Source organism: Heterodontus francisci, chromosome 2 (assembly GCF_036365525.1).
Source record: "Heterodontus francisci isolate sHetFra1 chromosome 2, sHetFra1.hap1, whole genome shotgun sequence".
NCBI lineage: Eukaryota > Metazoa > Chordata > Chondrichthyes > Heterodontiformes > Heterodontidae > Heterodontus > Heterodontus francisci.
Genome location: NC_090372.1, coordinates 86,481,936 through 86,499,608, shown reverse-complemented (window position 1 = coordinate 86,499,608; position 17,673 = coordinate 86,481,936). Strand labels below are relative to the sequence as shown.

Genomic DNA, 17,673 nt, shown 5'->3' with positions numbered 1-17,673 from the left:
CAGGCGCGTATCCATTGTCTCTCGAGATAAGGAGGCCCAAAAGAAAGAATAACAAATTATTTCATAGAACATAGAATTTCTGCTAGTTAAACAGCTTTGTAAATCGCTGTTTTTGTAAAACAAGCTTACTGCCTAACTAACTTCGAACTTGTTTTAGAAAGTGTGTCACTAGGGCAAAGGGAGTCACAGGCAGAGGGGGCGGGGCGAATACTAAGCGGTCACGTGGGAAGCGAGAGTAGCAAACCACTGAGTCATTGCTTGTGGAGTCTCGATGTACGAGTCCGGATTGAACTACTCGCAAGGGCACTGTAGTTAAATGAAAAATAAAATATATCTACGTCAGGAGAACAGAATAGAAGATTGAGAAAGCTATCAACGGAGACAACGAGCAGCGAGACATTTGGGGTTGAGAAAAGGGAAGAAATCACGACCGAAAAGTAGGACTCAGGAACAAAGTCTTTTGTTTTCAAAGGAACCTGTAATTAAGATTACTCACAGACATCGGAGGGTTTTTATACTTAATGAAATGGATGGCAATGGTGCAGGTATGATTTTTTTTTAACACTGCTTTCTGTGAACGCGGTTCGAATAAATCCAGACAGAATTATGAAATGGAAAATGGATGTTGCGGATATGCCCATGTTTCGGTTTGCTCTGCAGAATCTCAATCCATTTGTTTTTTTAAAAAAATGATAAAACGTACTGTATCACCAGTTTGAGAAGAGGAACTGGAGGTTTTGCATGCAAGCAACTCGGATTCACAACTTATCGAAATTCAGCAATATTGGAAATGATTTTTCCTTTCGTAGGGTTTGGATTCGTTTTGCGGACTGTTTGCAAAATAGATCAGCTTTTTTGCTTCCCGCTGCAGTGCCACAAGAAAGGTCATTACGAGTTGTTTTGCCTCATCCGGCTGCTCCAGCAGTGCAACCCCTCACATGGACCTGCTCTGCTGGCCCACGTGCGGCTTGTGTTTACGCTGCCGGAGCGCGGCACGCCATTGGCTGAGTGGCGCCGATCGTGACGCCACAATCACATAATGGAGAGTCCCTCTGGAGCTCGCGGCGGCGGCTGCACGTGACCGGAGCAGCCCGGTGTTTATGTGACCTAGTTTCTGTGGCGAGTGGGGTGGCCCTGCAGCCCGGAACACGTGTCTCCCTCCAGCAAAAGGCAAGAAGCGCCGCCTGGCAGCAAAATGCAGCTAAAACCTGCACTCGGAAGCGAAGAACAAGTGTCGGTCAGTTGTCGAGGTGATTGGTTGATAACCTCACGTACACGTACGGCTTAAATAAAATAGACACTGTTTAAAGTGGTGTGGCTTACGACAATGTTGAATAATAAAATGCTAGAAAACTTAGATTTGAAAAAAAAACTGCCAAAATGTTTTGGCCAAATTCTACTTCCGAAATTGTGGGATTCATTGCCCCAGTTTTGTGCATAATTTGATTTTTGATTTCAGCATCTGGAGGGCTTTCACTGAATGAGTAAACGAAAGTTGATTCAGGTTTAATAGTGTCATAGAGTTATACAGCAGAGAAACAGGCCCATCGTGTCCGTGCAGGCCATCAAGCACCTATCTATTCTAATCCCATTTTCCAGCCCTTGGCCCGTAGCTTTGGCGTTTCAAGTGTTCATCTAAATACTTCTTAAATGTTGTGAGGGTTCCTGCCTCTACCACATCTTCAGGCAGTGTGTTCCAGATTCCAATCACCCTCTGGGTGAAAAAAATTGTCCTTAAATCCCCTCTAAACCTCCTTCCCCTTACCTTAAATCTATGCCACCTGGTTATTGACCCCTCGTTAAGGGAAAAAGTTTCTTCCTATTTAACCCCCTCATAATTTTGTATACCTCTATCAGGACCCCTCTCAGCCTTCACTGCTGTAAGGAAGACAGCCCTAGCCTATCCTGTCTCTCTTCATAGCTGAACTATTCCAGCCCAGGCAATACCCTGGTGAATCTCCTCTGCATCTTCTGCAGTGCAATCACATCCTTCCTATAGTGTTGCGACCAGAACTGTACACAGTACTCCAGCTGTGGCCTAACTAGCGTTTTATACAGCTCCATCATAACCTCCCTGCTCTTATATTCTGCTAATAAAGGCAAATATCCCATATGCCTTCCTAACCACCTTACCTACCTGTGCTGCTGCCTTCAGTGATCTATGGATAAGTACACCAAGTCCCTCTGGCCCTCTGTACTTCCTAGGGTCCTACCATCCATTGTATATTCCCTTGTCTTGTTAGTCCTCCCAAAATGCATCACCTTCCACTTCTCAGAATTAAATTCCATTTGTCACTGCTCTGCCCATTTTACCAGCCCATCCATATCGTCCTGTAACCAAGGCCTCACTATTTACGATACCACCCAATTTTTGTGTCATCTGCGAACTTACTGATCATACCTCCTATTTTCATGTCTAACTCATTAATGTACACTACAAACAGCAAAGGCCCCAGCACCAAACCCTGCGGTACCCCACTGGTCACAGGCTTCCAATCGCAAAAACAACCCTCGAACATCACCCTCTGTCTCCTGCCACTAAGCCAATTTTTGATCCAATTTTCCAAATTGCCCTGGATCCCATGGGCTCTTACCTTCTTAACCAATCTCCCATGCAGGACCTTATCAAAAGCCTTACTGAAGTCCATGTAGACTACATCAGCTGCTTTACCCTCATCTGCACATCTAGTCACCTCCTCAAAAAATTCAATCGAGTTAGTTAGACACGATCTCCCCCTGACAAAGCCATGCTGACTATCCTTGTTTAATCCCTGCCTCTCCAAGTGGAGATTAATCCTGTCCCTCAGAATTTTTTCCAATAGTTTCCCGACCACTGATGTTAGACTCACTGGCCTGGTTTGTCCCTGCTACCCTTCTTGAATAATGGCACTACATTCACTGTCCTCCAGTCCTTTAGCACCTCCATTTGAAAATTTGTGTCAGAGCCCCTGCTATCCCCTCCCTAGCCTCACATAACAGCCTGGGATACATCTCATCTGGGCCTGGGGATTTCTCCACTTTTAAGCCCGCTAAAACCGCTAATACCTTATCCCTTTCGATGCTAATTTGTTCAAGAATATCACAATCCCCCTCCCTGATCTCTGCACCTACATCGCCCTTCTCCATAGCGAACACAGATGAAAAGTAATCATTTAAAACCTCACCTACGTCCTCTGGCTCCCCACACAGATTGCCACTTTGGTCCCTACTGTTTCCCTGGTTATCCTCTTTCCCTTAATACACTTATAAAACGCCTTGGGATTTTCCTTTATCTTGCACGTCCGTGTTTTTTCATGTCCCCTCTTTGCTCTCCTAATTACTTTTTTAAGTACCCTCCTACACTTTCTATACTCCTCTGGTGCCTCTGCTGTTTTCAGCGCTCTGAATCTGCCATAAGCCTCCTTTTTTTTCCCTTATCCAATCCTCTATATCCATTGACATCCAGGGTTCCCTGGACTTGTTGGTTCTACCCTTCACCGGAACATGTTGGCTCTGAAGTCTCACTATTTCCTCTTTGAATGACTCCCACTGGTCTGACGTAGACTTTCCTACAAGTAGCTGCTCCCAGTCCACTTTGGCCAGATCCTGTTTTATCATATTGAAATCAGCCTTCCCCCAATTCAGTACGTTTTTTTCTGGTCCCTGTTTGTCCTTTTCCATAACTACCTTAAATCTTAGAGTTATGGTCACTATCCCCGAAATGTTCCCCCACTGACACTTCTACCACTTGTCCGGCTTCATTCCCTAGGATTAGTTCCAGTACCGCCCCTTCTCTTGTAGGACTTTCTACGTGCTGGCTCAAAAAGCTCTCCTGTATGCACTTTAAGAATTCCGCCCCCTTTAAGCCTTTTGCACTAAGACTGTCCCAGTTAATATTGGGGAAGTTGAAATCCCCTATTATTATTACACCTTTTGGAGATTTGTCTACATATCTGCTCCTCTATCTCTCCCTGACTGTTTGGAGGCCAGTAGTAAACTCTACACACTAGTGGATACGTTTTCACATTGTTTTGAGATTAGTAAGTCATTATTGTTCGGTGATTGGTGCTTAGCATCTGCAGAGTTGGTAAAGTGTTAAGGTAATAAAGTGGTGAATGACCATAGGCAATGTACAAAGAGTTCTAGATCACATTACAATGGTAGCAGGAGTCTCGGTGACTGTTTAAATCCTTTTACACCCCCTTACCTAAAAGATGGCAGAACTGTAACTTGTACCTTTTTACTCTTCTTCTTAGGCAGTCCCTCGGGAACAAGGATGACTTTCTTCCACTCCAGGGTTGTGGGTCATTAGGTGACTGAATAGTCCAATTCTAGATCTGCATACTCTGCCACAGGTGGGGCAGGTGGTGTTTGGTGAGGCAAGTGAATGGGATGCTCGAATTTCCGAGCGCTCCTTCCTCTGTTTGCACTTGGTCGATGCCTGGGCATGTCGACTTTGTTTGAACTGGCTGGCACCTTCGCGGATGCTTCTTCTCCATTTTGGGCAGTCTCGGGCAAGAGATTCCCATGAATCAGTGGAGATGTCACATTTTTTCAGTAAGGCTTTAAGGACATCCTTGTAGCGTTTCCTCTGCCCTCCTGGTAGCCTCTTGCCGTGATGGAGCTCGGAGTAGAAAGCTTGTTTTGGGAGTCTTGTGTCAGGCATGCGGACGATGTGGCCCGCCCAACACAACTGACTAGCCGTGACCAGTGTCTTGATACTGGGGATGTTGGCCTGAGCGAGGACACTAATACTTGAGCGCCTGTCCTGCCACTGAATTTGCAGGATCTTGCAGAGGGACCGCTGGTGATATCTCTCCAGGATTTTGAGATGTCTGCTGTACAGTGTCCATGTTTCTGACGCATACAGGAGGGCAGGTTACACTGCGGCCCTGTGGACCATGAGCTTGGTGCCAGGTTTGAGTACTTTGTCGTCAAATACTTTTTTCCTCAGAATTTTTAACTAATTGAGCAGTAAATTTTAGTTTTGGAGTGGGAATTACAATACAGAATCTACTGCTGTAGTATTTTAAGTTATATTCTATATACTTTTGGATGGAAGACTAGAATAAATAATTTTCTACAATTGACCATAAACAGTTTTAAATAAACTGTAACATAAATAGATGTCATTCTTGCAGCTTAGACTATGTGCATGTTGGCTGCATTTCATTTTTGGATATCTTTAGTGGATGATAAATTATAATGGCCTGCGTTTTGCTGTAGTAATGATGGTGAAACAATCAGCGTTCACCGTCATTACAACAGTGAAACTGATGGCAGCTTCTGGTGTACACTCATGCGCAGTTAAACCTGGAAATCCAGAGGTTGCTGTCAGTGATTCCCTGTTCCTCCACAAGGTATGCTGTTGAAATCCCTGCAGATGGAAAACTTCAGGAAGCACTTGAATTGATGTGAACTTCACTTAATGCTCCAATCTAACTATAAAAACTCCTGAAAAAGTTACACCCTGTTGAAGAAGGTGGAATTGTTTTTTTTTTAAAGCGTACTGAAGTCATAATTAGTTTTGAACAACCTCTCTGGCCCTGAAAAACTTATCTGTGGATTTGAAATTTCTCCATTGTGATAAGAATTCCATAGATTTTTATTTTGTTTTAAGTTTGTTTCTATTTTAATTCCATGTGTAAGTCACAATCTTTGTCCTTCGCTTTTTAATTATTTTACAGTGAAATAATCAGTGCATTTTCTTGCTGGTTTCAAGTCTGAGAATTCTTCAATGTGTCAGGCAACTTACCCCACATAATGACATCACTGCTGGGTGGCTGGAGATCCTCTTGACATGGCACCAGAATCAAATTAATATTAGGAATGGTGCAATGCATGCCACAGAGAGTGCTGTATCCTGTGCTAGTGGGCAGCTTTCTTCAAGGTCAGCACCGTGATTTTGCTGCTGATTGCAGAATCCGGGCTCATGTTTTCTTGATGCTCTAAAATTTTAATGGTGTCTTTCACTGTATCTGATCATTTCTTTTTATTTCTTTATTCATGGGCAAGGCCAGCATTTATTGCCAATCCCTAATTTCCCTTGAGAAGGTGGCGGTGAGCCACTTCCTTGAACTGCTGCAGTCTATTGTAGTAGTTTCTGATACAATTGTTTGGCTTTCTAAGCCATTTCAGAGGACTGTTAAGAATCAATCATATTGCTGCTATCATCTCCCCTCCTCAAAAAAATAACCCTTGACTCTCTGTCCTCGCAAACTACCACCCCATCTCTCACCTCCTTTTCCTCTCCAAAGTCCTTGAACATGTTGTCTTCCAAATTCATCCCCATATTTCCCAGAACTCCATGTTTGACTTCCTCCAATCAGATTTCCACCCTCGCCACAGTACCAAGATGGCACTTATCAAAGTCACATGACAACATGACATCCTATGTAACTGTGACAAAGATCAGTTCTTGATCTGTGTTCAGCCTTTGACACAGTTGAGCACAATATCCTCCTCCAACGCCTCTCCACCGTCATCCAGTTTTTCTTATTCTATCATGGGATGTGAGCATTGCTGGCAAGGCCAGCATTTATTGCCCATCCCTAATTGCCCTTGAGAAGATAGTGGTGAGCTGCCTTCTTGAACTGCTGCACTCCACCTGGTGTAGGTACACCCACAGTGCTGTTAGGGAGGGAGTTCCAGGTTTTTGACCAAGCGACAGTGAAGCAATGGTGATATAGTTCCAAGTCAGGGTGGTGTGTGACTTGGAGGGGAGCTTGCAGGTGATTGTATTCTCATGCATCTGCTGCCCTTGTTCTTCTAGGTGGTAGAGGTTGTGGGTTTGGAGGTGCTCTTGAAGGAGAGTTGGCGAGTTGCTGCAGTGGATCTTGTATTTGGTACACACTGCTGCCACAGTGAGCTGGTGGTGAAGGGAGTGAGTGTTTAAGGTGGTGAATGGGGTAACGGTCAAGTGGGCTGCTTTGTCCAGATGGTGCCGAGCTTCTTCAGTGTTGTTGGAGCTGCACTCATGCAGGAAAATGGAAAGTATTCCGTCACACTGCTGATGTGTGGCTTGTAGATGGTGAACAGGTTTTGGGGAGTCAGGAGGTGAGTTACCTTCTGCAGAATTTTCCCAGCTTCTGACCTTTTTATGAACTTATGAATTAGGAGCAGAAGTAGGCCACTCGGCCCTTTTTGTAGCCATAGTATTTATATGGCTGGTCCACTTAAGTTTCTGGTCAATGGTAACTCCATTGATGGTGGGGGAATTCAGCGATGGTAATGTCATTGAATGTCAAGGGGAGATGGTTAGATTCTCTGATGGACATGGTCATTGCCTGGCACTTGTGTGGCATTAATGTGGGACTGCACTCGCCTGGTTCCATTCTTATCTGCCTAATCATAGCCAGAGAATCACTATCAATGGCTTCTCTTCCCATCCCCACATAGTTACCTCTGGTGTCCTCCAAAGATCTATCCTTGGCCCCCTCCTATTTCTCATCTACATGCTGCCCCTTGCTGACATCACCTGAAAACACAGCGTTGGTTTCCTCACGTGCGTTGACTCATCCAGCTTTACCACTAAACCTCTCGACCCCTTCCCCACTGTCGCTAAATTATCAGACTGCTTGTCTGACATCCAGTAATAGATAAGTAAAAATTTCCTCCAGTTAAGTATTGAGAAGACTGAAGTCATTGTCTTCGGTCCGTGCTGCAAACTCCGTTCCCTCGCCACTGACTCCATTACGAGTGACACTGAGGCTGACCCAGACTGTTGTCAACTTCTGTGTCATATTCAACCCAGAGATGAGCTTTCAACCATATATCTGCGCCATCATTATCACCACCTATTTCCACGTCCATAACATTGCCTGACTGCATCCCACCTCAGCTTTTCTGCTGCTGTTAACTCCCAAACTTGACTATTCTAGCACGCTTCATGCCGCCTCCCACATTATACCCTCCAGAACCTTGAGGTCATCCAAAGCTCGGGCCTATGTGCTAACTTGCACCAAATCCTGTTCACCCATCATCCCTGTGCTTGCTGACCCACACTGGCTTCAGCTTAAGCAACACCTCATTTTAAAATTCTCATCCTTGTTTTCAAATCGCTCCATGGTCTGGCCTCTCCCTATTTCTGTAACCTCCTCCAGCCCTAAAACTCTGCACTCCTCTAGTTCTGGCCTCTTGAGCATCCCCGATTTTAATCACTCCATCATTGGTGGCCATACCTTTTAGCTGTCTGGGCCTTAAACTCTAGAATTCCCTTCCTAAACCTCTCCAACGCTGCCCTTCGCATTCCTCCCTTAACATACTCTTTAATACCTCCCTCTTTGATTAAGCTTTTGGTCATGTGCCCTAATTTCTTCATATGTAGCTCAATGTCATATTTAGTTTTATAATGCTTCTCTGAAGTTCTTTGGGGTATATAGAATCATAGAATGATTACAGCACAGAAGGAGGCCATTTGGCCCATCATGTCCATGCCAACTCTGCAAGGTTAACTCACCTAGTCTCACTCTCCTGCCTTTTCTATTCAGCCCTACAATTTTTTTTATCTTCAGATAATTATCTTTTGAGGACCTCGATTGAATCTGCCTCCACCACACACTCGCAGCATATTGCAGGTCCTAACCACTTGCTGCATAAAAAAAAAAGTTTTACCGTATGTCATTCTTACTTCTTTTGCCATTCATCTTAATTTAGTACCCTCTAGCTCTGGATCCTGCTGCCAATGGAAACAGTTTCTCCCTATCTGCATGGTCCAGAGCCCTCATGATTTTGAACATCTTTATCAAATCTTCTCCAAGAAGAAGAGCCCCAGCTTCTCCACCCTATCCATGTAACTGGTTCCAAGGATGAGGAACTTCATTCTCATGAATCTTTTCTGCACGCTCTCTAACGCCTTCACATCCTTCCTAAAGTGTGGTACCCAGAACTGAACACAATATTCCAGTTGAGTCCGAACCAGTATTTTCTACAGGTTTACCAAAACTTCTGTGTTTTTTGTTCCCTGTGCCCCTCTTTATAAAGCCCAGGATCCCATATCCTTTATTAACTGCTTTCTCAACCTACCCTGCCACCTTCAATGATTTGTGCACATATACCGCCAGGTCCCGTTGCTCCTGCAGCCCCTTCAGACTATTAATTTATACTGCCTCTCCTTGTCTCCTTGTTCATCCTACCAAAATGAATCACTTCACACTTCTCTGCATTAAATTTCATCTGCCACTAGTCTGCCCATTCCAACAGCCTGTCTATGTTCTCTTGAAGTTTATCACTATCCTGCTTACAGTTTACAATATTTCCAAGTTTTGTGTCACCTGCAAATTTTGAAATTGTGCTCTGTACACTCAAGTCCCAAGTCATTAATATATATCACGCAAAGCAGGAGTCCGAACATGACCCCTGGGGAACCCCACTAGAGACCTACCTCCAGTCCAAAAAACAACCGCTCACTACTACTCTGTTTCCTGCCACTCAGCTAATCTTATATCTATGCTGCTACACTCCTTTTTTTATTCGATGGGATCTAACTTTGCTGACAAGCCTGTTATGTGGCACTTTGAATATCCAAAAGGCATTTGATATGCACCACGCCGACTGTGTTGCCCTCATCAACCCTCTCTGTTACCTCACCCAAAAACTCAAGCAAGTTAGTTAAACACAATTTGCCCTTAACAAATCCGTACTGGCTTTCCTTAATTAATCCATGTTTGTCCAAGTGACTGCTAATTTTCTCCTGAATTATCATTTCTAAAAGCTTTCCTACCACAGAGGTTAAACTGACTGGCCTGTAGTTTCTGGGCTTATCCTTCCATCCTTTTTGAACAAGGGTGTAGCATTTATTGGCCAGACTGGATAAGGATGACAGGTTTCCTTCTCTAGAGGACATTAACGAGCCAGTTCGGTTTTTACAACAGTCCGGTAGTTTCATAGTCACCGTTACTAATACTAACTTTATATTCCAGACTTATTTAATGAACTGAATTTAAGAGAGTGAGAATGGGGAGTTAATGGTAGATAGTAAGGAAATGGCAGATGAAGTGAACAAACATTTTGCTTCTGTCTTTACTATAGAGGATACAAAAACATTCCAGTAATAGCTGTAAATCAGGAGGTGGAAGGAAGAGAGGAACTTGGTGAAATTGCAATTATCAGGGAAGCGGTACTGAGCAAACTGATGGAGCTGTGGGCTGACAAGTCCCAGTTCTGATTGACTTCATCCTTGTGTCTTAAAAGAGGTGGCTAATGAGGTAGTAGATGCATTGGTGTTAACGTTTCAAAATTTGCTAGATTCTGAAAAGGTTCCATCAGACTGGAAAGTAGCAAATATAACCCCTCTATTCAAGAAGGGGGTGGGGGGGGGAGGCAGCAAACAGGTAACTATAGGCCAGTTAGCTTGATGTCTGTCATGGGGAAGGTGTTAGAATTGATCATTAAGGAGATTATAGCTGGGCCCTAGGAAAACTGAAGGTAATCGGGAACAGTTAGAACGGTTTTGTGGAAGGGAAATCATGTTTAACCAATTTGTTGGAGTTCTTTGAAGGAGTAACATGCGCTGTGGATAAAGGGGAGCCTGTTGATGTACTGTACTTGGATTTCCAGAAGGCATTTGACAAGGTGCTACATAAAAGGTTATTATGCAGAGTAGGAGCTCATGGTGTAGGGGTAACATATTAGCATGGATAGAAGATTGGCTGGCTGGCAAAAAACAAAATATGCATAAGTGGGTCCTTTTTCTGAGTAGCAGGAAGTGACGAGTGGAGTCCCGCAGGGGTCTGTTTGCTGGGGCCTCAACTTTTCACAATTTATATCAATGATTTAGATAAAGGGGAGAGATGGCATGGTGGCTAAATTTGCAGATGAAACAAAGATAGGTAGGAAAGTATGTTGTCATAGTCATAGAGAGATACAGCACTGAAACAGGCCCTTCGGCCCACCAAGTCTGTGCTGACCAACAACCACCCATTTTATACTGATCCTACATTAATCCCATATTCCCTACCACATCCCCACCATTCTCCTACCATCAACCTACACTAGGGCAATTTACAATGGCCAATTTACCTACCAACCTGCAAGGCTTTGGCTGTGGGAGGAAACCAGAGCACCCGGCAGAAACCCACACGGTCACAGGGAGAACTTGCAAACTCCGCACAGGCAGTACCCAGAACTGAACCTGGGTCGCTGGAGCTGTGAGGCTGAGGTGCTAACCACTGCGTCACTGTGCCGCCCAACTGAACCTGGTGAAGAGGACATTGTTACGACCAGGTGAGAAAGGTGTCTCGGGGTCCCTTTTGGCCTTCACCTGGTCTTGTTGTAACAGGGTTTAATTTTTAAATATACGTGTTTTGAGCTCCCCCTTGGTGAATCCTTGTTCACTGCTTTCCAATTATAAGGCAAAGAAATGAGCACAAACAGGCATTCTTAGATTTAAAGACAAAAAGTGAAATTTATTATAACTTAAACTCTAATTTGGTTAACGCCTACAGATACACACTGCGCCACATGATAGCATGCATACGTGATCCGCACTCGCAAATAGAGACAGAAAAGAGTAGAAGAGATAAGTAGAGAGGTTTGAGGCAATCTCTGAAGAGAGGTTTTTGTTGCTGTGCTTCAAACTCGCTGTAGTCCTTGCTTGTAGGTAGATCTTGCTTTAAGTATTCTTAAACCTTGTTCACTGTAGGAGACTTTTCTCTCTTGGTGTTCATATGTTTTCAATGGATTCCAAAGCTGTTGAGAACGAGATGAGAGCAGACAGAAGAGAGATGTTCTCAGTCCAGGAGCAAAGAGCTTTCTGTTTTCAAATTCTCTGTGGCAAGTTAAAATTAAAAAAACTCAGGTTGCCCAGCAGGTTAATCATGTGACTAGGGGGTGTGACCATATCCATTTGTGTCTTCGGCCAGCTTAGCAGTCAACCTGGAATGCGAGCTCCTCCGCCCTCAAAGTCTGATAATCAAACGTCCATTGTGGATTAAATTGGAGCAGCGAGTGGTTCCTTTGTTCCACCACTGTCTGTTAGCATGCAAAAAACATGTCTCTCCAGTCAAGGATCTGGTGTTGCTCTCTTTTAAAAAGCAAGTTCTTTCTTTGCTCCAGTAACACTTTAAAAATCAGTGTTCATGTGGCAAAATTAATGTGCCTCATTCTTGGTGGATGGGGTCCTGCATGACAACATAAAGAGGTTGCAGACCGATATGGATAGGTTGACTGAGTGGGCAAAAATCTGACGTGGAGTAAAATGTGAAGTTGTTCACTTTGTCAGGAAGAATAAAAAAGCAGAGTGTACTTAAACGGAGAATGACTGCATTATTCCGAGATGCAGAGGGACCTAGGTGTTCTAGTGCATCAGTCACAAAAGGTTAGTATGCAGGTACAGCAAGTTATAAAGAAAGCTAATGGAATGCAATCCTTTATTACGAGAGAAATTGAAAATAAAAGTAAGGATGTTATGCTTCAGTTATACAGGGCATTGGTGAGACCACACCTCGAATACTGTGTGCAGTTTGTGTCTCCTTATTTAAGGAACGATGTAAATGCGTTGGAGGTGGTTCAGAGGAGGCTTACTAGATTGATACCTGGAATGAGCGGGTTGTCTTATGAGGAAAGGTTGGGCAGACTGGGCTTGTTTTCACTGGAGTTTAGAAGAGTGAGTGGAGACTTGATTGAAGTATATAAGATCCTGAACAGTCTTGACAAGGTGGATGTGGAAAGGATATTTCCTCTTATGGGTGAATCCAGAACTAGGGGGCACTGTTTTAAAATTAGAGTTCACCCTTTTAGGGCAGGGATAATGAGAATTTTTTTCGACTTTGGAACTCTCTGCTTCAGAAGGTTGTGGAGGTGGGGTCATTCAATATTTTTAAGGCGGAGGTAGATAGATTCTTGTTAGGCAAGGAAATCAAAGGTTATCGGGGGTAGATGGGAGTGTGGAATTCGAAACACAGACCGATCAGCCATGATCTTATTGAATGGCGGAGTAGGCTCGAGGGGCCAAATGGCCTACTTCTGCTCCTAATTCGTATGTTTGTAAGTTCTCCAACTGCCGTGGTGGGATTTGAACGCATGTTTGCGGTTATTATGCTAGGTCCACTGGATGACTATTCCAGGAACTTAACCACTACCAACTGTACCCAGATCATGCAACTGCATAGTAATTTTTGTCAGGGTATGAATTCAGGTATTTTCGCTCTTGGGTCACTTTCTGCTTAGAGATGACCTACCTGTACCAACACTACTTCAGTGTGACTTTTGAGTTGGCTTTGAGGGGGCATACAGTTGTGACATGGACAGTGCCTCATATCTTTTCAAGACCAGATCAATATCTTACCCCTACTTTCTGCCTGGCTCCACCCTTTCCAACCTGTCGCCCCTTTCCTGTCACCCGCCTCTCTTTCCTCGTCTCTGCCTTTCCCCGTTCTCCCTACTTTTCACTTACCTTCCTCTTTCTCCATCAACCTTTCACTCACCTCCTTCCTCATCGCCCTTTGTCCCTGCACAACAGTATCATCCGTTGGCGTTCTTCTGCTTTGCATCAGCAAGTTCCTAAATTACATTACTTGACGTTCATACAACAAAGTTTCCCTGGGAGTCTCCATAGGCTGAACTTATAATGACACGTTTGCTGTTTCTGAAATTGTGGAAAGGAGGGAGGAATAGGGACAGGTGCAATTTCAGGGAATGGTACATTTCTGGCCCAATGAGGAATAAAGCTTAACTGAATGAGGTGGGTCAAGTGATCAGGTGTCAGGAGGGGAACAGTGATCATAGTATCATGTGGTTTTGATTAGCTATGGCAAAGGACAAGAAGTAATCTAGAGCAAAAATACTTAATTGGAGGAGAGCCAATTTCAATGGGGTGAGAACGTATCTGGCCCAGGTAAATTGGAATCAAAGATTGGCAGGCAAAAATGTAATTGAACAATGGGTGGCCTTTAAAGACGAGATGCTTTGGGTACATTCCCATGAGGGGGAAAGGTAGGGCAACCAAAACCAGAATGCTTTGGATGCTGAAAGATATATAGAGTAAGATGAAGCAGAAAAAGTAGGTGTATGACAGGTGTCAGGTTGATAAAACAAGTGAGAACCAGGCTGAATTAGAAAGTTCAGAGGGGAAGTGAAAAGGGAAATGAGAGGGGCAAAAAGAGACTCTGACAATAGACTGACAACTAACATAAAAGGGAATCCAAAAGGCTTTTACAGGCATACAAATAGTAGGTGGTGTTATGGGCAGGTAGGAAATGATAGGGTCAGGTTTCCCTTTTCACCTCTCAGCTTTGTTTAGTAAACATTTATCTTATTTTAAACCTATGAGAAAACCTGTCATTTGTATTTATTGACCATTAAAGTGTTGAAAGGGTTGAGACATAATTCTAATAAGCTTGGCTGCAGGTGTCTTTGGTTAAATCCCAGTTGCAGTCCATTGACTAAGATCCTGTTTCAATCTCTCCGATGGGGAGTTTTCCAAGGTCACCCTTTTGTGTCTGCCTCTGGGTAATTTTTAATAATGGTATTCGGCAGGGTGGGCTTCTTGGCTGAAATAGATCTCTCTCAGCCTCCAGGCCTGCTGGCTTTCCTGTCACTGTCCTGGCTTTCTTCACAGAAAAGTCTCCTCTTTTCTTAAAAAAAAATCTTATCAGGCTTGGTTTCTGTCAGGTGACCAAAGTTGCTCTCCCTTGGTATTGCCACACAATGTCTCTGAATGTGTGGTAATTGTTAGAATATGGTGTTTGAATGTTGGTCATCTTGATAAAGTGGTGTCTGGTCTATTATCCTGAGTTTGGGTCTGGAGACACTATGTCTGCAAAGGTCATTGTTAGTCCAACTGGTTGAAAAAGATAGATATTAACATTGAATGGGGCCTTTAGTGTTTCCAGTGCTTTCTTCAAGGCTGGTCCAGACATCATGATGGATTCAGTCTCCAGCAGTCACTATGTATATTCACAGTAAGAGAGGTCACCTGACCTGTTACTCCATTTTGTCTTGTAGCAAGCGTTTGTCCATTTTTTGGAGGTTAAAAATGAACTGATGAATTATAGTTCATAATTGTCCTCTGCTTGAGCATGACAATGGATCATAAGAGGAGGGGTGGGGCCGATTAGGAAACAAAGGGGATTTACGCGTGGAGGCAGAGGGCATGGCTGAGTTACTAAATGAGTACTGTGCACCTGTCTTACTAAGGAAGAAGATGGAGCCAAAGGCACAGTTGAGATACTGATCTGCTAAAAATTGATTAAGAGGAGGTACTGGAAAGGCTGGCTGTCCTTAAAGTTGATAAGTCACCAGGTCAGGATGGGATGCATCCTACGTTGCCGAGAGACGTAAGGGTATAAATCGCAGAGGTGCTGGCCATAATCTTCCAATCCTCCTTAGATACAGGGTGATGCCAGAGGGATGAAAAATTGTAAATGTTACATCCTTTTTTTTGAACAAGCATGTAAGGATAAACCCAGCAACTACAGTCTAGTCACTTTAACTTGGGTGGTGGTGAAGCATTTAGAAATGATAATCCTGGACAAAATTAACAGTCACTTGGACGAGTGTGGATTAATTAAAATAAACCAGAACATATTTGTTCAAGGCAAATTGTGTTTGACCAACTTGATTGATTTCTTTGATGAGTTAACAGAAATGGCAATGTGGTTGATGTGAGTATTTGTGCTTCCACACAGCGTTTGATAAAAGTGCCGTATAATAGGTGGTTTTGGCTACAACGGGAGTATTCTGGACACCACGCTTTGGAAGGATGTGAAGGCCTTAGGGTGCAGAAAAGATTTACTTGACTGGTTCCAGGGATAAGGAACTTCAGTTATGCAGACAGATTGGAGAAGCTACAGTTGTTCTCTTTAAAGCAGAGAAGATTGAGAGGAGATTTGATAGAGGTGATCAAAATCATGAGAGGTCTAGACAGAGGAGATAGAGAAAAACTGCTCCCATTGGTGGAAGGACCTAGAACTAGAGGACACCGATTTACGGTGAATGGCAAAAGAATCATAGGTGTCATAAGGAAAGACTTTTTTATGCGGTGAGTGTTTGATCTGGAATGCATTGCCTAAGAAGGTCGTGGTGACATATTCAACCATGGCTTTCAAAAGGGAATTGGATAAATACTTAAAGGGAAAGAACTTTGCAGGGCTATGGGGAAAGGGCGGTGGGGAGTGGGATTAGCTGGATTGCTCTAGCAGTGAGTCGGCATGTAATTGATGGGCCCAATAGCTTCCTTCTATGCTTAACTATTGTATGATTTTAAGGGAAAAGTGAAGACCAGAGGGGAATCTCCTGCTCTTCCTTGCACAACTTATAAGGGAAAAGTTGTTTGTTTACCTTTTCAGCTCTGGGCTAAGTGGATTAAAAGAAACAGGAGAAAGATAAAATGAGGGAAACATTCACAATACCCCTATGAAAAAAGAAAGTTTAAAGAAACGTGTAAAGAACTTCAGATCTGTCCATTTAACTTTCTGTTTGTCCCCCATTTCATTTCTTTGTTTGTTTTAATGCAGGTGGAGTCATTGCATACATAAGTTCATCAAGTTCCAGTTGTAGTCCTGCCTCTTATCACAGTGACAGTTCGGAGAACAGTTTCCAGTCAATCTCGTCTCCCGTTCCATCATCACCTAACAGTTTTATATCTGATAACCACATTATCCCCAATGACATGCTTGCTGAAAACTGTACATTGAAACTAGGAAACTCCAGCAGCATTCAGCTTGTGTGTTCAGCTAAAGGGGATGGACCAAGCTCAAACCCTATGAGCAGAAGTACCAGTGGTATTACTAGTGAGTTGATAATGCTATCATAATAACTTGATCACAGGATTACTCTGTTTTAACATCGCAAAATATTTCATTTAATTAAAAATAGACACATACAAGCTTTATTTTGTGACTGATAAAATGTTACTGGTGTTGTTATCCTATTGATTGGGTTCTTGCTTTTTAGAAATTAATGGGATGATCCTTCTGTGTAAAGTCTGTGGAGATGTGGCATCTGGATTCCATTACGGTGTGCATGCATGCGAAGGTTGCAAGGTAAGGTACAGTTTCTCTGAATTCAGATAAATAGTCAGATGTGCTGTTTATAAGTAATAGAGCTCATAAAGTAGTTTGAATAATATCCATTTGTTTATTGGGCCACTAATTGAATCTGTGGAATTGATTAAAGTACTAAAGATTTTCCAGTGTGCTGCCATCCTCCCATAATCCTTTGACTGGGGAAAGAAACATTACACTATCATGCTATATAAGATATAGTAAGTTAATGTAGTGTTCATATTCCAGCTTGATGATCAGCTTTGACTTACTGTACATTAAGCAGGTTATAACATTGCTTTATTTTGCCAAGTCAGAACAACTGATCATGAAATGTAGATTCTTTCTGTAGGGGATGGGAGGTAGAAAACTTCACTTAACTGAAGAGTTACTATAAATTATTTTTCTTTTGAATACATTCTTTTGAAAAGTTCATTCTCTGGTTGTGAACATTGCTGGCAAGGCCGGTATTTACTGCCCTTCCCAAGTTGTGCTTGAGAAGGTGGTGGGCCTTCTTGCGCTCCATGTGTGTCGGAGCTCCCACAACATTGTTAGGTAGAGAGTTCCAGGATTTTAACCCAGAGACAATGAAGGAATGATGATTTATGTCCCACGTTAGGATGGTGTGTGACTTGCAGGTGATGGTGTTCCCATGCAACTGCTGCTTTTGTCCTAGGTGGTGGAGGTTGCACGTTTAGGAGGTGCTGCTGAA

General features: G+C 43.3%; 1 protein-coding gene across 2 annotated transcripts in view; it reads left to right on the top strand.

The window, feature by feature from the left end:
• Positions 1-228: 228 nt before the first annotated feature.
• Positions 229-17,673, top strand: part of LOC137385158 (nuclear receptor subfamily 1 group D member 2-like) — a 39,349-nt gene continuing 21,904 nt past the window's right edge. Inside the window, exons 1-3 of one of the 2 annotated variants that reach the window (XM_068060121.1) lie at positions 229-545; positions 16,434-16,709; positions 16,873-16,961. In XM_068060121.1, coding sequence (XP_067916222.1) covers positions 527-545; positions 16,434-16,709; positions 16,873-16,961 — 384 coding nt within the window. In that variant the 5' untranslated portion in view covers positions 229-526. Of the gene's footprint in view, positions 546-1,161; positions 1,251-16,433; positions 16,710-16,872; positions 16,962-17,673 lie in introns of those variants that run through there. The other variant, XM_068060111.1, reaches the window with a different exon arrangement.